Raw genomic sequence first — 24,967 nt, 5'->3', positions numbered from 1 at the left:
ATAGAATTGTGCCTTGTTGACATATGAAGGAAACCAGAAAATTCCATGCTTGGGAACTTTGAAGTGCTGCATCTTATAGGTCCCTATATAGCAATGTTCACTGATGAGATGCTGATAATGGATAAAAGGTACAGGTGTCTTTAGTAATTTCTATAATCAATTCCCTGGCAAGATAATTTAAAGATAGCTATAATTTGTTTCCTAGGTATATTTTGCCATAAGCCTCTTTAACATCATAGTACACTGGACTCTGCAGAGGTATATGCAGCTATTTCAATTAAGGGTCAGGAAGCATATCGTCAATAATATTGTAATAACTATCTATGATGACAGGTGGGTACTGGAAATTTTTGGCAGGCACTTTGTACCATATATGATTATCTAACCAATTTGCTCTACACTCAAATCTATTACAAAATAGTATTGAATGTAAACTATAATTGAAAAAAATGGTCAGGTAGATTTTGTAGAGTATAATGGAGAAAGAACAGATGTTGGGACTTCATATAATTTACTCGTTACCTTGAATTACACAAGAGGAAAGACCTTAGAACAATGATTTTCTATTGGTGTGATGCAAGAATTTTTAAAACATGCAATATCTGACTATTTAGTTAGGGACACTGACCTTTTCTTCCTTAGATTGTCAAATAAAAAAAAGTGAGAATTGCAACACAATAGTATTCATCTGGTATGAATGAATCAAAATTACACTTATATTTTTGTCAGATTGGCAAAAAGTATATTTTTTGGTGTGCCACAGAATTTTAGTAATTAGTTTATGTGTGCCTTGAGATGAAAAAGTTGAGTCTTAGATCTTCAAATGAAAGAAGCAAATACTCTTTATTTCCAACATTTCTCTTTCTTAATTATCACTCTTATTGTGGCCTACTTGGTCAACCCTGCAATGTGTTTATTGTCTTTACATTTTCCTCAGGAAATTGTTTCCACACTGTTTTGCAAACTTCATTGTCTTGACTTTTGGCCGTTTGATCAGTGAGACTTTTCTACCCAGGATTTGCAGCCTGAGAGGCACTGCTGCTCTGATTTCATGAGTGGGAGAGATAATGGATATTTCAATTCCAGATTAATGAGAGCTTCCTGATTTTCTCACAATTATCTGAGAAGCAAGCTTGTCTTAATCATCAAAGCAAATTTCCCCAAGAGACAGCCAGCCTGGTAAAATATGATAAAAACATAATCTTTTAAATAATGTGACTGCTCCTGGTGTTATTGTGCTGAGGAGTATTTCATTGGTTTTGAGCATGATTTACATAATAAATGGCATCCCACATTAGCTATATACTAGTTATCTGTGTTTTAAAATCTTTGCCTGGGGAAATGTTTATTGATTTTGGAGAGAGGGGAAAGAAGGGAGAGAGAGAGGGAGAGAAACATTGAGTGGTTGCCTCTTGTATGGGCCCTGAACCTGTGACCTATGCATGGAATCAAACCTGTGACTGTCCAGTTTACTGGACGATGCTCCAACCAACTGAGCCACCCCGGCTAGGGGTGTTTTGGTTTTATATTAGTTATGTAAACTGGGTGACACTGGCTCCTGAATATATTCTTTCCCAGACCTTTTCTTTGATTGGGGAGCTGTTAGTGTTATTTGCCGCAGAAGCAAGAGCTGTCTGTGGTCTTATACTTATGCATATGTGCTTATGCCAACAATAATGATTTTACCTTATTACCTAATCAAATTTAGGGAGATTACCTCAGGGAATGCAACCTATCTTTTTTTAAGTTTGAATAAATAATATGTATGTGATTACACTATACCAGCAACTTTTAATCATTGTGTGTCACAAGAATTTTTAAAACATGCAATACCTATTTAGTCAGAGACACTGACCTCTTTTCCCTGATTGTCAAATAAAAAATTGGCAATAGCCAACACAACAATAGCTGTCCAGTGTGAATGAATCAAAATTATACCTATTTTTTGTCAGATTAGTAAAAAATATATTTTTGGTGTGCTGCAGAATTTTAGTAATTAGTTTACATGTGCCATGAGATGAAAAAGGTTGAAAATCACTGTTCTGTATGTTCAAAGATTTAGTTTGCTTTAATATGAAGAATTTTTGTTTTGTTTTTTTGTTTTGTTTTGTGGTAGTAGTTGTGGGGTAGAACTTATTTTTAATCACATGATGCCCACCTTCTTTCTCAGAATGGACTGACTTTTATTGCTTCATGCCAGTTTGATTTATCTCTGGCTGTTGGCATCTCAAAGTCAATATATCTCAAAATAAACTTATTTTTTTCAAATCTTTTCCTCTTCTCTTTTCTTAATTTCTTTCTACCTGACAATTTATCATTTGTAGTTGGCACTTTACATGTCAATATATCTTTATGTCCCAAATAAAACATATCTTACACTCTACCAACTCTAATTCCCAGAATGCTCCTCTCCTGTATTTTATACCACAATTATTAGCAGCAGTGTTTATAGTGTAATTATTTGCTTATTTGTCTGGCTTTTCCACTATTTGAGGTTAGGGTTTTAGCTTATTCATTATTGTACCCTCACTGTCTCTCTCTGATACATAATAAAGCATTCAGTATTGTTGAGTGAATGATTAAAAGTATAATTTAGAATATCAACTATCAATTATATATTTATTGTTTACCATGCAGGACTCTATAACAGGGTGACTAATCATCCTGTTTTATTTGGGCATGTCCTGGTTTTTGCACTAAAAGTCCTGTTTCCTGGGCAAACTAGGACACTGTATCACCCTAACGGTAGCCATTAGGTATACAGCCATGAATAAAACAGATAAGTCTCTTCTCCCATGAAGAATATCATTATAAACATTTAAAATTTTTGTGGTTTTATTTGAACTCAACATTTCATACTTTTAGATCATTGGTGAAAGTTATAATTAATTTTGGAAAACTTCAGTGAAGATTTAATATTTTGAACTAATAGGGCTATTGTGTATTTTGTTTTTTGCATTTTTATACAAATTCCAGTATTTTGCAATTAATTTTACATTTGTCTAGGTAAATTCAGTTAGACTTTCTCCCATGTTCTGAAAACAGCAGCCTGAGAACTAGCTTGAGCTTAACTTTCTTATCTTAGTTTTCATATCTCACATACATTATTGTCTGCATGAATTTAAATTAGAAGAAATATAGTTTCAATTGTGATTTAATATTTAATTAAATATTTTTTAATTGTGAGAAATACTTGTGAAGAAAATAGCATAAACATAAATTTATGGATTAAAAAGTGAATACTCAAGTCAAAAAAAAATAACATTGTTAAAATTCCCTTTTTGATCATAACCCTTTCCCTTTCCCCTATAGGTAAGTACTATTTTGTTTTTCATGACAATTGTTGTACTTATTTGCTTTTCCATAGGGATTATTAAATCCTTTCAATAAAGAAACTCCTTTACCATAATGAAATATCTCTCTTATGCCTGGTATTCCTTGTCTGATTTTAATATAATCACAACAGCTTTCTTTGATTCATGGATGCATGGTATATATTTTTTCATCATTTTATTTTGAACCTCTATGTTTGTATGCCTTTTAAAATTGAGTTAACTTTATGTATGCTTAATTATTATTTTTTAAAATTATATTTTATTGTTTATGCTATTATGGTTATCCCAGATTTTTCCCCCTTTCCCTCATCTACCCAGCACCCCCACTCCCTAAGGTAATCCGCACACCCTTGCCCATGTCCACGGGTCATGCATATATGTTCTTCGGCTACTCTATTCCCCATGCTGTACTTTACATCCCCAGACTATTCTGTAACTACCCATTTGTACTTCTTAATCCCTTCACCTTTCTCACTCCTCCCCCTGACAGCACTCTCATTTGGCAACCATCAAAATGTTCTTTGTGTCTGTGATTCTGTTTCTGTTCTGCCTGTTTATTTTGTTTTTTTAGAATCAATTGTTGATAGTTATGTATCAATTGCCATTTTATGGTTTATATGTTTGATTTTCTTCCTCTTCAAGAAGACCCTTTAATGTTTCATATAATACTTGTTTGGTGGTGGTGAACTCCTTTAGCTTCTTCTTTCTTGTCTGTCCTGATTCTAAATGATAGCTTTGCTGGGCAGAGTAATTTTGATTGTAGGTCCTTCCTTGCTTCATGACCTTGAATATTTCTTGCCAATTCCTTCTAGCCTGTAAAGTTTCTTTGGAGAAATCAGCTGACAGTCTTATGGAAGTTTTCTTGTAGATAACTAACTGCTTTTCTCTTACTCTTAAGATTCTCTCTTTGTCTTAATCTTTAGCATTTTAATTATGATGTGTCTTGGTATGGTTCATCTTGCTTGGGACTCTCTGCATTTCCTGGACTCAAATGTCTATTTCCTTCACCAAGTTAGGGAAGTTTTTCTTCATTATTTTTTCAAATACGTTTCCAATTTCTTGCTCTCTCTCTCCCTTCTGGCTCTCCCATAATGAAAATATTAGTTTACTTGATGTTGTCCTAGAGGCTCCTTACACTGTCTTTAGTTGTTTGGACTCTTTTTTTATTCTTGCAGTTCTGATTGGTTGTTTTTGCTTCCTTATATTCCAACTCACTGATTTGATTCTTGGCTTCATCCACTCTACTGTTGATTCCCTGTAAATTGTTTTTTTATTTCAATTAGTGTATCCTTCTTTTCTGACTGGATTTTTAAAAATGCTGTTGAGGTCATCACTAATGTCCTTGAGCATCCTTATAACCAGTGTTTTGAACTCTGCATCTAGTTGGTTACTTGCCTCTACTTTATTTAGTTCTTTCTTTTTGAGTTTTGTTTAAAAAATACTGTACCACATCACATATGATATATGAGCCTTATGAGAGTGTGCATACATTTCATTCATCCCCTCTTTTGTGCTACTTTGCCCATACATTTTACTTCTACATATGCTATATAAATTGAAATGATTTTTGCTTTAAGTAGCCAATTATTTTTTAAGGGATTAGGGAGTAAGAAAAAAATTTCTTTTATTAATCTACATAAAATTGTTGTTAATCCCATGAAGTGGTACTTTTTATTTTAGAAGTTTGATTGAGATATATAATATTAATAGTATCTTCCCTTTGTTTTCTCATCATATTAATCTTTCTTCTACCCTGTTGAACTCATGAAAAAAATTTATAATAGTTAATTTAATGTTCTTGTGTGCTAATTCCATGTTCTCATTTATAGATCTGTTAAATATTTTCATTGATTTTTTTCCTGTTTATAGGGCATATTTTCCTGCCTCTTAGGAGACTCTCTGATAGTTTGCACTATTGACTTTATGTAATCTGTGGCTTGGTTTGTGTGTGCTATCTGTGTGTTTTGAATGAAATCTATATTGTTCTCTGGTTTCTTACCCAGATTTGGAACATTTCACTGGTGTCTGGGGTTTCTCAGCTCTATTGAACAACACTTGCCTTTTCAAAATGAACATTGGCTTCCTTTTAAGGATTTCTGTCCTTGTGGTCTTTGGTAGTACACAAAAGTGTTTTTTGTTGTTGTTGTTGTTGTTGGTTTGTTTTGCTTTGGGACAGGCTATTCAAACCATCAGTGATTAAATTAACACCTGGAGTTTTATTTATCTTTATTTTATTTTATTGATTATGCTGTTACAGTTGTTCCAATTTCTTTTCCCTCTGCTCCCCTCCACCCAGTGACTCCCCTCCCACCAGTTGTTCCTCCCCCTTAGTCCATGCATATAGTTCTTCTCAACATCTTCCTATCTTCTCCACGTCCTCCTACTATGCTTCTTAATTCCTGCACCATCTCCCTTCCTATCCCCTCTTCCCTCTCCCCACTGACCTCCCCCCAATATGTTCCCCATACCTATAATTCTTTTTCCACTCTCATTGTCTACTTAGTTTGCCTTTGTTTCGATTCTGTAGCTTCTGTTATTGCTTGTTGTGATACAGTTTGCATTTTAATGTTCATAGTTTTGATCCTCTTTCTTCTAAACCAGTCCCTTTAACATCTCATATAACAGTGGTTTGGATCTAATGGACTCCTTGAGTTTTACTTTGTCCTGGAAGCACTTTCTTTGCCCTTCTTTTCTGAATGACAGCTTCGCTGGATAGAGTAATCATGGCTGTAGGTTTTTGCTCTTCATTACTTTGAATCTTTCTTGTCAGTCCCTTCTTGCCTGCAGAGTCTCCTTTGAGAAATCAGCAGATAATCTAATTGGGACCCCTTTGTATGTAATTCTCTTCTCTCTTGCTGCTTTTAAAATTCTCTCTTTATCTTTAATTTTTGACATTTTGATTCTAATGTGTCTTGGTGTGGTTCTCCCTGGGTCCAGTTTATTTGGAATTCTCTGTGCTTCCTGGACCTGTAAGTCTATTTCCTTTCCTAAGTTCGGGAAGTTCTGCTTCCTTATTTTTTCACATAATTTTTCAATTTCTAGTTCTTCTTCATCTTCTGGCAACCCTATAATTTGGATGTTGGCTCGCTTATAGCTGTCCCATAGGTTTCTGAGCCTCTCCTCATTTTCCTCACTTTTTGTTTCCTCTTTCTGCACTGGTTGACTGTTTGTTCCTTCCCTATGTTATGATTTGTTTATTTGATCCCTGGTTTTCCTTCCCTCACCACTTGTTTTGTATGTGTTCTTGTTCACGTTCATTTCAGCAGGACTAGCCTTCATTCCTTCCCTGTCTTGATTAAGATCCGCTGTTAGTCCTGTAAGCTGTCTTATAACTATAGCTCTGAACTGAGCTTCAGAAACATTATCTATCTGCTGGTCCAATAAACCATGTAGTTGCTGTCTGTTCAGCTGCGTGACTGGGATCTCTATCATGATCTCTGCCATCCAGACAGTTTTAGTTTACCTTCCCTTCTTGGGTGGGGCCGTCACACCTCCTATGCTATCGGGGCCAGAGCCCTATGCACTCGTCACTACCAGGCGACCCTTCTCGCCACACTGTGGCGCTTTGTGTGGGGGTGGGGGTCCAAGATGGATTTCTGCTGTTCACTCTCTGCTGAGAGACCAGGAGCCTCCTCCTCTGTCCCCATGCCCTCTGGGCATCACAGTCCCAGGCAATGGAGGTCTGCCTTCCCCGGCATTGGAATCATGAGCTGATGGGTTTGGTCTGCAGCTAGGGCTGCTCCCAGGCGCTTCTCACCTTTTCTTAAATATGGGTGTCTGTGCTTACTGCAGTCTCGCCACCCGCCGCCCGTCACTGCAGCTGCTGCCACCAGCACAGCTTGCCCTCTCTACCCTGGCTTCACCCCTCCTACCCATCTGGACGAGCACCACTTGTTTATAACTTCATACATTGGACTTCCATGTAGCTTTATTTTCTGGAACTTCTGGCTATTTCTGGTTTTGTGGTAGTTGTAGTCCTTAGTTGTGGAGGGAGAAGGAGCATGTCAGTCCAGGCCTCCATCTTGGCTGGAAGTCTAACACCTAGAGTTTTAACATTATCCATCAAGCATCATAATCACCTAAGTATGGTTGAAAAGTTCCCCTCTTTTGAGCTTCTAAGTATTTTGGCACTTGAGATATTTTCCCTTATTTAAATTATTTTAGTTCTTTTCTTAGTCTTCAATAGATGATTGCTTATTAAGTGTAAGATTTGTATTTTACTTACCTCTTTTATGCTGCAATACCTAACACAAATAAATAATTCTTGATTTCAGTCATTTTTAATACATGTGGGCTTCAAAAGAAAAACATTATTTCTAGTTTTAAATGAATGTCTTTTATTAGTAGTCAAAATTAGCAAGATTTTAAACTATTATAATTACCACTACAAATTTTCATAATAGCATACACTTTCCTTTGGTGTGCAAGATTCTTACCAGTTTTGAGTCCTCACTTTCATTCTTTTATTACCTGTTGAATGTAGCTGCTCTGTTCTTTATCAGCTCTCCTTTAATATCGATATTGCTTAAACTATACTCATTTTCTCAATACATTTCTTGAAATTTTTTATTAATCTTTCAGCAGACTAAGTCTTTCTACTTTTTATCCACTAAGTTTGTCTAGTTTAATGATTGCTTGTTCCAATGAAATTTGTATCTTTGATTTATATACCTTTGTTTGGGGTCAGATAATCAAGAAATATTTACTGAATTCCAACTATGTATCAAAACAAGGAGACATTATTAATTACTTGCTCTAAACTCACTTTAAATTATAAATATTTCTACTTAGGCTGTTTCTACAAATTTATTTATGCTATTCTCTACAAGTCATAGATGATATTCCAAAAAACAGAACAGTTGTCTTCTGGGGATGAATATGCTTTATCAGTTAAATATAACTGCCATTTTTATCCCAACCAAATATGCTTAGAAGAAAAATCTTTCTATTTTGTTTTTTAATTATTTTAGAAGAAAAAAGCTTTTTATTTTGTTTTTCTGTTGTTTAGTAAGTCAAGTTCTTTCATAAGTCTAGGTTCTTATATTTAATATGCATTAATAAAAATTCTGCTTTTATATTAGAATTTAAAAAATGCAACAACTTCTGTGGCTAGCCATTAGTTCTGATAGTATAGTATCAACAATTGTGGTCACTAAATGATTTTATATATTTTGAGTGCTTTTTTTCTGAAATCATTGGCATCTTATCTACCAGTGATATAATTTTCTTTTTATAGGTGGCTATACACCATTCCTTTCTTTGACTGCCAGAGAAAGTACTTTTACTGCTGGCTCTAACACTGAGAAAGCTGTTCCAGGTCCAGGACATTATAATGTTTCAGAAAAATCGGTAAAGTTATAATTGTCATTATATTATAATTATCTAAGTTAATAAAAATTATGCTTTCTCCCTTTAATAAACTATCAGGTCAGTTGTCATATTTTATATTCTCTTAATATTACCTTCCTCTCATTTCAATCTATATTTTGTAATTAGAGAAAGTAAATGTGTCAAATGTTGGTTCTTTTATTGGGTGTTCTTTATTATTCCATATATTCTGTAAGACATAAAACATTGTTACATACTTCATGATCCTTGCGACTCTTGAGAAAGAACAAAACTATTGAATGAGATTGTGCAAATAATGGAGATATGTAGATGAGGGATAGAAATAGAGTGAAGATATGTGTACAATATGGAAAAGAGAGCTATTGCCACTTACTTCTCTGTCTCCTAATTCTATACAGTCTCAAGAGTGTTTGGCAGGAATATTTTTGATGGTCCATTAATGTTCAAAAATGGTGGATGTAACTCCATTATCTTCATAACCTTGAATATCATCTTCTATTCTTTCTACATAAACATTACATGCTTACATAATGACTCCTAGCTGACCCTACCAGACTTATCTCCCCTGTTGAAGGCCCAGATGCAGTCATTGATGCCTTAATTTTTGCACAAGACTTCCTGAATTAATAATAACAACCATTCTGTCAGGAGTTTTTGTTTATAATCAATGAAATAGATTTTTAAGACCTATACTAGGATTATGATTAAAGATTACAGAAAAGTCACTTGGGTAGCTCATAGACTTACAGGAAGATTGAACAGTCATGTCTTAAGAAAAAATGGGACCAAGACAATTTTAGGTATTTCAATAGGTAACTGCCATTCTATAACATACTTCTTTAACTTACTTTCTCTTTTCCTTCCTTACTCCCTTTCCTCTTTCCTTGTTTTCCCCTACCTTTCATTTTTTATATGTGACTCCACTGAAGATTAAAATTCCCATTAGGGAGAATCTGATTGATCCAGTTTCACTGCAGAACAACATCTGTAGTTCCTGTGTTTGCAAGGTCTTTTAAAACTACAAAGTATTTTGTTTGTTTATTTTGTTCATTATATTCCACATAAGTGAAATCATATAGTATTTGTCTTTCTCTGACTGGCTTATTTCACTTAGCATCATAGATACAGGGAACAGACTGACAGCTATTTGGGGAGAAGGGGAATGCAGGGCTGGGTGAAAAAGTTGAAGGGATTAAGTAAAACCTCCGAAAACTCATAGACACAGACAACAACATGGTGATTACCAGAGGAAAAGGGGGGTGGTGGGAGGTAGAAGAGGGATAAATGGTGACAGAAAGTGACTTGACTTTGTCTGGTGAACACACAATACAGTATACAGATGATATATTATAGCACTGTACACTTGAAACCTACATATAATTTTATTAACAAATATCACCCCAATAAATTAAATAAAACTATAAAAAGTAAAAAAAAAACAAACTATAAAGTATAGGAAAGGGAATATTTGATTGTCCCAAGAGTGGTGAATATGCTGTTTTGAGCAGGTAATAGAAGAGATGCTGGACAGATTAAAACAATAGATTTTCTTTACATTTCACCCATTAACTACCCAGTTCCCTTCTTTCTCATACACATAACACACACACAGTCATTCTTCATATATACTTATATATATGTAATTTATAAAATGCAATTATTTTGTGTATAATTCTCAAGTATGACTTACCAGAAGGAGCCAAACTAATGTCTAGCTACTGTATTCAGAGATGATATTTGTGTCACTACCAAATGAATTCTGAATTTCTAGATTAAGGCCATTTTTTCTCATGTTCTTGCACATTTCTATTTCATTATTTTGCAGCCTATAGATTAAGTGGTAAATATAACATGAGATATTATAAATGTGTTAGGACTGTAGGCTCCAGAGCTAAACTGCCTAGATTCTAAATCTTTCTCTGCTGCTTACTAGCTGTGAGACTTAATCTTAACAATTTACTCTCCTTGGGCCTCATCTGTTATATAATAACTTTGTAGGCTCTTTCTAAGAACTAAATGTGTTAGTAAACATTTAGAATAGTGCCTGACTATAGTTAACGTTCAATAAATTTTAGCATTATTAGTATTGTCATTTTACAATAGAAGGGGGAAAGAAAGAGATGGAAAGTGAAAAAAGTGATGTAGAAAGCAAGGAAATATGGGTAGGGAACTACTTTATTTCTGATCATGAGGCTATAGGTAGCTTAAGATTTTTCCATTACTCATTCCATGTTCACCATCTTTATGTTCACCATCTCATGTTCAATGAGAACTTTATCTGGTAGAGTTCTGAGCTTGGTGGTGTGATCAGAATGATCAGTTCTAAAGAGCCTGAGATCTTGATTCTCAGGCTTGTTTCACCTTTAAATAAATTTTCTTTTAGCATTTTCACTGGGTGGTGTAGTGTGATGAAGCTCTGTAGGATGTCCTTGTGTTTCATCCCACCTTGGCTTTTAATAGTCCTGTTTTTCAGTCCTGGGACAAGTTAATCACCTTAGTCAGTGTGCTAAGCCTTTTATTTTGCTTTTTGCTTTGTAGCATAAAGAGCCTGGAATGGTCAGTTGTGGTCTCAACTGCCAATTCGATGGAACATCTATTGCTTCTCACTGGGGTCTTAAAACTTCCAGAATTGAGCTTAGAGGGCAAAAAGCAGACAATTCGATAATTTGTCATTAGAAGTGTCATTCCTGATTCCACTCCATGACCCACAGATGAACATGTTATGGGTGTATGGCCTTGCTAGTCCTACCAATAGTTCTCTTATTAAAACTGATATGTAACTCCAGTATTCAAGAGAGAAATGTAGTAATATACACAATAAGTAAATTTTAAACTTGCTAAGTGTAACAAATGTCAGGATGTTGGAATATTATTTTATATTAATACTGATTTTAATCAGTTCCATGTGAGATAATATCAAATACAATTTTATTCCAAATTGGGTACATTTCTTGGATTTCAGGAATAAAGAATTAGGACTTCTTTTTTGTGTAATGAATGAGCTAAGAAAAAAGACTTCTAGTAGTCTCTATTTTTCTTCTTAAAACTATAAACAAATTCCAGAACAAGACTGATTTCCTTGGTTTAAAAAATGACTAATAATTTATTTACTTGATTGCTGCTGATTTTTTTTTTTTTTTGGTAGTTTTAGGCCAAACTATTGCAGAACTTAAGTTCAAAAGTATGACTTTATCACACTGTTTGAAAAATAAAATTCATATCATTTAAAATGGATGAATTAGGAAAAGTGTTTATATTGTGATATAGTTTATGTATTAAATCTGTAAAATAGAGTGCTAATCTTATTGGAAATTACTACAAGTATTTAACAATTTAATTTTTAAATTTTCTTTTGGAAACATAAGTTGAAAGCATATAGTTTCTGTCAGCAATTGCTTAGTAAATATTATTTAGAGACTTCAAATGAAATTTTAAAAAACCCTAAAATGTGGGTTGTACTTGTGAGGGCCTACCTCCACTGTAATATACAAAATACTTGAAGCTTTGTAAAGTAGTACATTTAGGAGTTGAAACTGTGCGCCCTAGTTTGGCTTTCTAGTTGTTTCACTTTGATTATGGTTGTCACCAGTATACTTCTATCTTTATAGCTTTTACCCAGTTACAGGCAAAGTCATTTTTACTTTGTTTCATTTAGCATATCTGAAACATGATAAGTTTTTTTAAAAAGAAGTTTGCTTAGTAGAAAGGAACATAATGGAATTAAAATAAAAGGAGAAGAATCAAGTTTACAAATTTCAGGCTTCTGATCCTTTAATAGATAATTAGCTTATTAAGTTACCTACCTTGTCTGTTCATATCCTGTTTCCTAGGATTCTCACATGATGGTGTCAGTACAAATTTCACTTACGTTTTCTGGTCCTGTCCTTTTCCATTTTCTGATCTGTCTCTGTTTGGCAGGTACCATCTTGTTTCTTGGTACATGAGAACAGTTCTAGATGTGGGATCTTTTTTCTGGGTATAGACAAATAGTTTCTTTCATATTTTTTATTAACTAGGCCTAGGAATAGATGTCTACATTAAGTTTGATTTTTAATCTGAGTAATACCTCTCACTACAGCTGAATAATAAGATACATGATACAGTACATGCCCTCATCCTTCAGATGAGACTCTGCTCTTACAATGTTGGGGGGTTGCTGACAATATAATAATTCATCAGATAACTATAGTGTTTAACAAAGGCCAGTACTCAAGAACTAATGAGACCATTTTCTCATAGGTGTTCATATAAAATGTATAATTACTTGGTAATATGTTTTTTGGAGTAGTCACTTATCTGATATACGGCAGTTCCTTTTGTAATTTCTTATAAAATCAATAGAATTGGTAATTATGTAATACGAGTCATCTGAAAGAATTCTGGTTAATTTGTACATAGTTAAAAAAATAACGTTATGTTACTGGGAGCTCCCCCTCCTTGGTTCTTGTCTCACTCGCAAAAGAAGAATCCAAGTGAGAGACAACCCATGTAGTGGAAATGAGACAGCAAGTTTATTTATTAAATACACTTGAGCACGAAGCTACAAGCTGGCACCTGGGTAGTCTGAGTGCCCTAACTATAATGATTTTAGGGGTTTTATTCTTGTCGCCAATTTCTAGGTTCCCCTTCTTTCTCCCGTTTCCAGACCTGGGATTAATATACAGTTTCAAAGGCTCTCTTTCCCAGGTACTGGAAACAATACAGAATTTCCAGGGCTCACCTCCTCCTGCACAATCATGGTTTTTCTTGTGATTTTCAGAACACCTACTTACATTACAAGGCTCAGGACTAATGAGTGAGAGATATCTCCCTCCCCTTCTCTGCCTTGGTTTGCTATCTATCCTGCCTAACAATTATGTCAAATTTTTAAATATTCTGTTAAAGTATTCAATATAAATTAAAATTGCTGTTTGAGTTCTAAGATCACAGAGACCAGAATAATGGCTTTTAAATTATTAAAATTTGAGGAGGGCTTCTTTTTTTACATGATTTAATTTTTTATATAACTTAACAATGTTTTGGGATTTTTTTGTGTGTGAAATCATTAAAGTATATACTATAAATCCAATCTCTTTGAACATAAGAACTATGATCTTATTAAAACAGTAATCAAGTAGTGAATTGACTATTTAAGAATATAACTTGACCAATTTTTTAAAAGAAGACCTCTATTGTATATTTCTTAAAAGCTGAATGAAGTGAAATAAGAAGCAAACTAAAGACAGGCTCAGTTAATAATGACTGAGAACTAGTGACATGTGCACACCATGTGGAAATACCTGTTGGTATATCAGTGACTTAAAAATCAATTAAATGCCAGTTACTATTATGAATCATCTTTGGAGTCATTGCACTATGACTGTTTATAGAAACTAGTATGATAGAATTTTATCTGAATTACTGGCTATTAGCCAGTTGATTAATATTATGGCTATAGAAAATCCAGATATGTGGCATAGAAGATTTTTACTAGTGCATTCTCTGCAATAATAATAATAAAAAAAATTTACAACTAATCTGAGGATAAAGCTAAGCTGTTGCCAGTAAAGCTACATAAATCCCTAGAAATGACCAAAATGTTATTCAAAAAGAAATTAATCCTAAGCAAGCTTGTAAGGTTTGCTTTTTCCTGGCAATATGAATACCAGAATTTTTAGCTCATTTCAGAGGTACAAATTCTCTAGGAGCATGTAAACATACACTCTTTATTCTTTCTCCACAGCTTTGGAGAAACCTGATTCTTATTCTAAAACTGAGTTTTGCATTCTCTTACAGTGTTATAAGTACAGTAAATTTTAGTTTGAGTTTGGAGTTAAAACTGACAGCTGTTAGAGTCATTTTTCTTATCCTCTTTTACTAGAACTATGTTTTCAATCAAAGCCTTAACTTTCTCAGGTTGGATTTTAAAACTATTTACTCATATTAATATAACATTTATTATATAGGTATTAATTATAAAGTTTTTCATTTAATTATTTCATAATTTTTTCTCTTCAATTTAGTATAATATAAAAGGAGGCTGTAGTCTGCAAAACTGGGAGAAACGTTTTAAGAAGTTTATTTCCGATAGTCCAGGACCAGCAAGCTATGATCTGTCTTGTCTTGGAACATTCGCTACCATCAAGAGAAAAGTACTAGAGGCTAAAGAGGATCTTCAATCGGTAGATTCAATTTTAAAGTATGCTTCTAATGATATTCCTTTTAGTAAAATGGAAAAGATTCAATGTTTTCTGGGATAAGTATATTTAAAAAGCCTTACTATAAAAATTAGTAGGTTTATTAATATCCATATTGTAGCTATTTATAGTTAAATGAGTACTCAATTTTATAAGCTTAGGTTTTAAACTGTATTACCATCTGACTTCTCTTTTGCTTTTGATAAATTTTTAGTTACTTCCAATAGCCATGGTGACCAGAAAGTAAGGGAGATTTTTTTAAAAACCACCTGCATGGTTTTATATATATATATATATATATATATATATATATATATATATATGATGGGGGGATTTAAAACACAATTCCTGAAATAAAAAACTTAAAATTTAGATGGCAGAGATATATAGGGAACTATTAATGCAAGATGAAACTGACAGGTGCTAAGTGAATGACCTTGTAATTAAATGCTATAGGAATTTAAGGGAGGACTACTGTATTATGGGGAAGTATAGTTTATAGAGGATTTATAGAAGAAGTTGGCTTTGAAGAGTATGCATTTAGGCATGTAGAGCTGAATGAGTGAAGATAGAGAGGTGGGATCTTATGGAAGACAGTGAGAAGATTATTTGACTGGAGTGAGGAATTTGTGTAGAGGACTAGCAGGTAATATGTTTGAAAAGGTGTGTTGGTGTTATATATGTGAATAATTTTACACCAAAGACCGACCCCTTTGGAATAAATAATATAATCTAGCAGATTTTGGTCATGGTTTATTTTAACTGTTTCCCTCTTGTCTTGCCATAACGCCAGCACATAGCTCATATTAGTTAAATTTGAATTAATTTTCTGTTTAGGAGGATATATTTTAGGGTTCAGTACTCAGTTGAATAATATCAGTGCAATGACAATTGAGGTTAAGTTTTATAAATGTATTTAAATACCAACTATTTCGGACTTCCGGCCAAGATGGAGGCTTAGACGGACACGCTAGGTCTCCCTCTACAACTAGAGAGGAATACAACTACTTCAAAACAAAGGATAACTAGAAATTCCAGAAAATAAAACTACACGGAAGCCCAACATATGAAGTTATAAACCAGCGGTGCCATTTGGGCAGGTAAGAGTTAAAGAGGGCAGTGCTGTTTGCGGTCGCACCTGGAGCGGCGGGGCGGCGAGGAATCCCGGCTGCGGTCAAGCCCCTGGCGGTGCGCGACCCCGGTGAGGAGTCCCGGCGGCCAAGCCCCTGGCGGTGCGCGACCCCAGCGCTGGGGAGAGCGGCCGCCGCATCGCCTTGAACAGTGAGGCCCAGGGGGGCGGGAGGACGGATCCCGGTCTCCTAGCTGAATAACTGTGTGAATCCATCTTGGATCCCCGCCCCCAAAGAAAGCACCACAGGGCTGCGAAATAGGTCGCAGACAGGCGCCGGTCGCTGAATTGTGACGAGTACACAGGCACCGCCCCCTACAGCCGGCCCAAGAAAACAAAACGCATCTGTCAAAATGAGGCAGACAACTATAGAAATCCCGGTGACACAGCTCACCAGGCAACAGATAGAGAACCTGACAGATGAACAGATAAGAAACCTGTCAGAGGCTCAGTTCTGGGCCATTGTTATCAGGTGGCTTACAGAATTCACAAAAGAGCAGGAAAAAGATAAGAAAGAAGCGAAAAACATTCATAACGAAAGGAACAAAACCACATGAGAGACAGATGGTGAGGAAAAAAAATCCAGAGTTCATTTCAACAAACTGGAATATGGAGAAGGAACAAGCAGTCAACCAATGCAGAGAGAGGAAATGGGAAGCAACAATGAGAGGATCAGAAACCTCTGGGACAGCTATAAAAGGCCCAACATAAGAATCATTGGTTTGCCAGAGAGCGAGGAAGATGAACTAGAACTTGAAAAATTGAGTGAAAATATAATAAAGGAGAACTTCCCAGACTTGGGGAAGGGAATAGACTTGCAGGTCCAGGAAGCAAGGAGAGTTCCCAAGAGACTGGACCCAGGGAGAACCACTCCAAGACACATTATAATCAAAATGTCAAAAATTAAAGATAAAGAGAGAATCTTAAAAGCAGCAAGAGAGAAGAAAAGAATTATGTACAAAGGGGCCCCAATTAGACTGTCAGCTGACTTCTCAAGAGAGACCCTACAGGCAAGAAGGGACTGGCAAGAAATATTCAAAGTAATGAAAATCCAAAACCTACAACCACGAATACTCTACCCAGCGAAATTGTCATTCAGAATAGAAGGACAGAGAAAGTGTTTCCAGGACAAAATAAAACTGAAAGAGTTCATTAGATCCAAACCACTGTTATATGAGATGTTAAAGGGACTGGTTTAAAAAACAGAAGCTAGGGAGATGAAACAAAGGCAAACTAAACAGGCAACGAGAGTGGAAAAGGAACTGTGGGTATGGGAAGCATATTGGGGGGAGGTCAACAGGGAGGGGGAGTGGGGAGAGGGAGGGAGATGATATAGGAATTGGGGATCATGGTAGGAGGGAATGGAATAGACGGAGAGAGGTTGGGAGGAACTGTATGCACAACTAATGGACATAATCTAAAAGGGGGGGACAACTGGAGGGAGGGGGGCCACCGGGTGGAGGGGAGCAGAGGGAAGGGAAATTGGCACAAATGTAATATTTTAATCAATAAAACACATTAAATCTGAAAAAATAATACCAACTATTTCATGTGTGGGGACATGTAGATGTTGATTTACTCATGCAAGGATTTATCAGACTTTTTAAAAATTTTATTTATTTATTTTTAGAGAGTGGGGAAGGGAGGGAGAAAGAGAGGGAGAGAAACATCAATGAGTGGTTGTCTCTTGCTCCCCCAGCTGGGGACCTGGCTTACAACCCAGGCATGTGCCCTAATTGGAAATTGAACCAGTGACCCTTTGGTTTGCAGGCCGGTGCTCAATCCACTGAGCCACACCAGCCAGTGCTATCAGACATTTTTTGAATGACTATGTATACCAGATATAATGCCAGGCACTGATAATATATAGGAGACAAATCACTGCTCCCTGGGATCTATAATTTTAACAGGAAAGTAATGAATGAAATTCAATACAAAAAGTTAATGAAGTATCATCTTAATAAACATATATCATAATAAAATATTCACTAGTAGCCCAAAGAAGAGAGTTTTTGGAGGGAATAGGGATAATATAGATGGACTACATCTTTATGGAGTTACTAAGTAGTTTAAAAAGAATTGGAAATAAACACTCTGGAAGAGAAAACCACATGAATAAAGACTTTGTCGTATTTAATGACATGTTATGTTCAGAGAAGAACAAAGTCTTTGGAATACTTGGAGTACAGAATCTAATGGAGAGTAGCAGAAATAGAAGCTGGAGAGGATGTAGGGGCTGTATTTTGAAGGTCTTGACCTAATGCAAATAATTTTTAAAAGTAGTGAGTAAGGGGTAAACCATTCAGTACTTTCCTGTTTTAATTTGGTAATCAGTCTAAGTAAGTATTACTGAAACTACTTAATAGTTACCTCTAATGATAAAAATATTTAGCCAGTGATAGTATACTTATAACATAATTATGTATTGTGCATGTGTGCACCAATGATAAAATTTATTTATTTAGAAACTATTAAGGATCAATATATTCTTAATAAGGAATTGTCCAGATAATTAAGTCATATAAATGTCTAATTTTGATATGTTTTATACTAGTATTGTTAATACATGGTACTCCTTCCTGTTTTCATTTATTAACAAATCATAAAATACATTTTATTAAAGGAAATTTTGAACAAAAGGTAATCACCCTAAAACTCTGGACTATAACATTGATATTCTGTTAATTTTTGCATAGCTCCTTTCGGTGTTAAATCATGTTATGTATGTGACTTCATACACTTATATATAATTTCACATAACTTACATAGCTGTAGTCATAAAGTCAATTTTATACTTTTTTCCATTTAGCATTATGTCATAGACATTTTTCTTGCTACATAGTCCACATAATTAGGATATTTGTAAAGGGGAACAGTTAATACAGAGGTAAGTCAGGAGCTGGGAAGGAGTGAAGTTGGGAAATGTTACAGAAAATAAGTTCATTTTTGCCTAGTAGATATGATAGCATAGCACAAGTAATGTTGAAAGTCGATATGACTATAGGAGTTAATGCCTGTTTTTATTACTTGCTTTACTAAGCAAGATAAATAACCAAGCCAAGTGAGAGAGACTCCTTGTCTCTGAAGGTGACTTTAATAGTAAGGGTACCTGTTATCTTGGGTTATATGATGAGGTGAGACTTGAATTCACTCCTGTAGATTGCTTTTATAGAATAAACATTTTTTTTTGGTTTATATTATGTAAGTCATTAAATCCATATTTACTAATTGCCTTTTAGTAAATTTTAATATTTGGTTCTTCTTTCCTATTCCTTTTGTCTTTGAGTAAATTATATAAAATATTTTCTTACAGAAAATTTCAAGGTCATCTTCAGTTTTCAGAAGTATTAATGTTCCTTCAATTCCTTCTTTTGGACAGTTGTATGGTTATCATATTAATGAGGATGACAGTACTATAAAACATTTTCCACCTGCTAGTGATAGCACACTAGGTCCAGTATACTATAAATCTCAGTTTGTAAGTATAAAGCATTTCATATTGACAAATTGGAAAGTTATTTATGATTAGTCATGTTTAGTTAATGTGACACTAACTGTAGTAACAAACAGACCCCCAAATCTTAGTGGCTTAACACAACAGAAATTCTTTTGTCCTCAATTATATGGGTAATCCTTGTTAGGAGATTTTCCTTCATGTAGAGATTCAGGGACACAGGCTGATTCCATTTGTGTTACTGTCATCCCCTGGGGCCTTGTGTCATCTGCGTCCAGCTGGCAGAAAGTGAAAGAAGATGGAGGACTGCTACTGGGAAGTTTTTGTAGGCCAAGCCTGAATGTTGATGAGTTGTCACATGGACACACCTAACTGTCCAAGAGGATGGGGCATATGGTCTTAATCAAGGAAGAAGAGGAAATACGATTAACCTACTAGAAGTCTCTGCTATAATATATAAACATATGCAATGCATAGATATTCTTTTCCTGAATTTGAAATTGAAAAAGAGCATTTTATTTATAAAATAATTTGAAGCTGATAGTACATTATTTATTTCATAAATAATTGTAAAAAAGATAAGGGACTTCTCAGGTTAAAATATCAGGCATAATATATCAGGTCTATCTCAACCAGATTTAAATTTCAAATCTGGTCAGAGTTGAAACAGGATTTCATTCAGCAAGTTGAAATGTATGAGTTATCAATGAATAAAGATAATAAATATAGATGGATGATACATCTGGCCTTACCTAATCAGAAGAATGAAATATATAGTGCTTTAAACCTGTTGTATTTTCATACTTTTCTGAGATCTGGAAGAAGTTAATCCTAGTGAAGAAAATGACAAAATTAAGCATAGATTTAAGCAGAGGCAGAAGAGACACCTTGTGCAAAGAATAGGTACTCTCAGGATTTGGCTTGACCTTTACTACCAATAGTTTTTGTTTGTTTATGTCTCCAACTTTGGGCTTAGTTAGGCTCAAGCATTTTCAGAAACCTCCTGGTTTGTGGCATCAGGTATATGAAGGCATTCTTGGGTTTTACATCCTTTGAATTGTTAAAAGTTTTTTTCTTAAAATATTTTAAATTATAATTTGCATAATTATATGTTTAATAGTACAAACATAATAACAGATACCCATATACACTCCATCACATATAACACATGAATTTTGTCACACTTGAATTAGATATATTTAAAAATAAATTTATTATTATTATTACCCTACCTAATTTTCCTCCCTTCATTCTTTTCCTTTTGCTAAAGTAAACACTAAATCTTTATTACATGCATGAATAACTGTATATTGTTGTGTGATTTAAAACATGAGTAAATGGTATCATCTGGTATATAGGTAGCTTACTGTTTCACTTAATGTTATGTGTTTTTAGATTTAACCATATATATGTATTAGATCTAATTCATTCACTGTTTCCAGTTAGTAATTAAAAAAATAATTTATATTTTAAAATAGTTTTGGACTGATATAAATATTGCAAGCATAATGCGAAGAATTCTCATATATCATTCACTTATATCCTGCTGTTACTACTTTATCACATTTGCTTTAGCATTTTTTTCTCCTTATACATTTATATTCTAATTTTTATAAAGGAATTAGAGAGTACATTTAAGACATGATGTTTCTTTATACCTAAATACTACAATGTAGATTTCCCAAGAACAAGACAGTCTCTTTAATAACCACAATGCAATTATCAAAATCAGGAATTTTTTATTCATATATTAACTATTATTTAATTTATAGGTCTTTTGAAAATACTGCTTATTACTGCAATGATCTTAAAAAGTTTTTTTGTCCAAACTCTAATTTGGAACAGTTCTTCAGTCTTTCTCTGTCTTTTGTAAGCTTAAATTTTTGAAGAGTATGGGCTATTTATTTTGTGGGCTATGTCTCAATTTTGGGCTTGTGTAGAGGTCTGTCAGAAAAAGTCCAGTCATTGTTAATACAATAAGAACAGTTTGCATGACATCAGTGTAACCTGGCAGCCAAGGAGAGTGTACTGGAATGTGCATGCAGGAACAATAATGACTTCACTGTACTGGCCAGTGGGGATGGTAGATGCTGTTGAGTGACCACATGTACTGTGTGGCTGTCATAGTCAAAATGACTGAGTGAGTAGAGCAACAAATCTGCATCAGATTTTGCATTAAGCTTGAACTTTCTCCATGGAAACTATTTGGATGACTCAGAAAGCTGCAGCTATGGGCAGCTGGTGATTGGCAGCTTCAGCACAACAATGCGCCTGCTCATGCATCATGTCTCATGCATTTTTTTGGCAAAAGATCAAATCACCCAGGTGACTCAGCCCTCCTACAGTGCAGATTTGGTGCCCTGCGAGTTCTGGCTTTTCCCAAAACTAAAATAACCTTTGAAAGGGAAGAGATTTCAGACTGTCCATGAGATTCAGGAAAATCTAATGGGGCAGCTGATGGTGATTGTAAGAACTGTGTGAGATCCCAAGGTGCCTGCTTTGAAGGGGACTGAGGCATCATTGTCCTATGTACAATGTTCCTTGTATCTTCAATAATTGTCTCTATTGTTCAGAGTACATGGCTGGATATCTTCTGGACAGACCCTGTGTATTCTCATGATTAGAATAAGTTTATACTTTCAGCAGGAATACTATAGAAACACTGTATCCTTCTCAGTGCACAACATAAAAAGCACAGGATGTCTGTCCTCTAATTGGCAATGTTAACTTGAGGTGGTGTCTTCCAGTTTTACTTACTGTAAAGTTACTATATTTTAATCTTTATAAATATTTTAGGGAGTTACTTTAAGAATAAGTAGATAAGTACTCTATTCTTCATCAAACTCTCACTAATATAACATCTACTAATGATACATGAGTCAACTTTACTGTGATGTTTATCAAATGATGATTTTTTAATTTCATCTTTTTCACATTTATTTGTTGCCACTTTACTATAAAGAACTTTATCTTCTTTCTCATTTATATATTTACATGAGTATGGATTCAGAATTCTTGTTTTACTCAAAGGGTTGTAACTTATTACTCATTATTTATTTTGAAGTTAAATTACCTCAGATTTGACTTTCAGGAGCCCTTTCAAACTGCTTGTGTTTTTTTTGACATGTCACCATCATTTTTTGAGCATTTCCTTACCTTCCAGCAAAATAAGACATTTGATGTCCACCTCATTTATTTTCCTGACCCAGCCTTGGAATCAGCCATTCTTTCAAGAAGCCCTACTTCCATTTAGTAGAAAATAATATTTCCAAACAAGATCAGTGAGCCAGGTGCATGCATTGCTGCTGGGTTGTCATTTCTTTCAGGCCTACTCAATGGACAAAGTTAGAAAGATATACTTATTTCTTCTTTGTCTGTTAAAACTCTGTCTGTTTATATAGATACCTCCAATTCCAGTTTAATACCACAGGTTTATTCTAGTCTTTTATTTTTCACATTTAAATTCCCTTCTCCCACAAGGAGAACCCTGGCTCCCCTTATCCTCAATGTACTTACTTGCTTAATCCTATAACACTCTGAATGTAGTTACAGAATTGCTAACCCATTCTGGAAAAAACAGACTTAAGAGGTACAAAGCTCTTGACCGCTATGTGACCTTGAGGCTTTATACAAGCAGGAAGTGAAGGCTGAGGCGAACTTTAAACTGCCCACTTGAGTGTTAAAGATGTGCCTCAATGCATACACAGAGTACCTCTGCAAAGATTGGAGAGTGATTGGTTCAAGGCATTTAAGGAAACCTCTCTGCAGCCATTACCTGACAATGCAGCTAACTAGTCTGAGACTTCAGTGGACACGTATGACGAGTACAGAATTTAAAGAATTAGTCCAGGAAAACCACTAAACAAACAGATGAAACAAAAAGAAACAGAAAATTTTGGGGGGTAAGGGAGATTCTGATTTTCAGAGTTGCCAAACTCTATCATTTAAGATGCTCAGTATTCAACAAAAATTACGAGACATGCAAGGAACAACAACAAAATAATGGTTTAAAAAATTTTCTCAGACTTCCAGCCAAGATGGAGGCATAGACAGACATGCTGTGTCTCCCTCCACAACTAAGAAGGAATACAACTATCTCAAAGCTAGAAACAACCAGAAGTTCCAGAAAATCAAACTGCATGGAAGTCCAGCAAAAAAGGATATAAAGAAGAAATATTCATCCAGACAGGTAGGAGGGGCGGAACGCAGGCGGAGAGGACACAGCGTGGTGGTGACAGCAGTGGCAACAGCAGCAGGCTGGTGGAAACTGCAGTTACACATTTTAAAAAATCAGGAGGGACACCTGGGGAGCATTCCCAGCTCCTCACCAGAGCAGCTCACTGTCCCAGCTCCAGGGAAAATCAAGCCTCATTGCTTTTGACTGTGCAAATCATTGGGGGTTGAGATGGAGGCAGAAACTGCTGTCTCAGCAGAGTCTGCTTGTTTAAAGGGCCCCCATGGACCTAGAATGTTCATAGACCCACCTACTCTGGGAACAACAGCCAGAGCAGCAGCTAGAGGGGCGCCAGTCTTGTGCGAAGTGGGAGAAGTGCCTGGAAAAGGGGCGAGTGCTGAGCAAGCGGCATTGTTCCTTCTCAGACCCCTCCCCCTCCCGCCACAATGTGGTGAAACAGGTTACCTGTTATGACAACTCCCTAAGGCTCCGCCCCTTATAACGTGGTAGGAGCGACAGCTCTCCCTGGGACATGGAAGCAAACAAACACAGGAGACTTCTGGCCAAGACTGACATGCTCTGTCTCCCTCCACAACTAAGAAGGAATACAACTACCGCAAAATCAGAAATAACCAGAAGTTTCAGAAAATAAATGGAAGTCCAACATATGAAGTTATAAAGAAGTAGTGCTCATCCGGACAGGTAGGAGGGGTGAAGCGGGGGAGAAGAGGTCAAGCTGTACTGTCTGCGGCATCAGCAGCGACGGAGGCAGAACAGCGGTAAGCACAGACACCCGTATTTAAGGAGAGGCGAGAAGTACCTGGGGAGCACCCCTGGCTGCAGACCAGACCTGTCAGCTTGCTATTCCAAAGCTGGGCAAGGCAGAACCCCATTGTCTTGGACTGTGAGGCCCAGTGGGGGCGGGGACGAAGGAGGAGGCTCCCGGTCTCTCAGCAGAGATTGAATGGCAGGAATTCGTCTTGGACCCCCACCTCCGCAGAAAATGCCCGGTTGTGATGAGTGCACAGGGCTTCCCCCCTCCCATAGTGTAAGAGGTGTGGCAGCCCTGCCCAGGAAGCAAAGGGAAACACAAAACTGTTCAGGATGGCACAGATCATGATAGAGATCCCAGTCACGCAGCTGACCAGACAGCAAATTTCTAATCTAATGAAGCAGCAGATAGAAAATCTTTCTGAGGCACAGTTCAGAGCTTTGCTTATAAAAGCGCTTACAGAACTAACAGCAGATCCTAAACAAGACAGGGAAGGAATGAAGGCTAGTCCTGCTGAAATGAACAAAAACACATACAAAACTAGTGGTGAGGGCAAGAAAACCAGGGATCAAATCAAC

The 24,967-nt window shown here is 35.7% G+C and overlaps 1 protein-coding gene across 1 annotated transcript in view; it reads left to right on the top strand.

The window, feature by feature from the left end:
• The window catches only part of STPG2 (sperm tail PG-rich repeat containing 2), a 268,987-nt gene that overhangs the window by 5,339 nt on the left and 238,681 nt on the right, over positions 1-24,967 (top strand). Inside the window, 2 exon segments of the mRNA XM_090267357.1 lie at positions 8,572-8,684; positions 19,303-19,467. Of these exon segments, the coding sequence (XP_090123483.1) occupies positions 8,572-8,684; positions 19,303-19,467 (278 nt within the window).

The sequence above is a fragment of the Furipterus horrens genome, unplaced genomic scaffold (assembly GCF_987537825.1).
Source record: "Furipterus horrens unplaced genomic scaffold, mFurHor1.1.pri manual_scaffold_2, whole genome shotgun sequence".
In the NCBI taxonomy this organism is placed as follows: domain Eukaryota; kingdom Metazoa; phylum Chordata; class Mammalia; order Chiroptera; family Furipteridae; genus Furipterus; species Furipterus horrens.
Note: the sequence above shows the minus strand (reverse complement) of the source record. Positions and strands in the feature narration are given on the sequence as shown.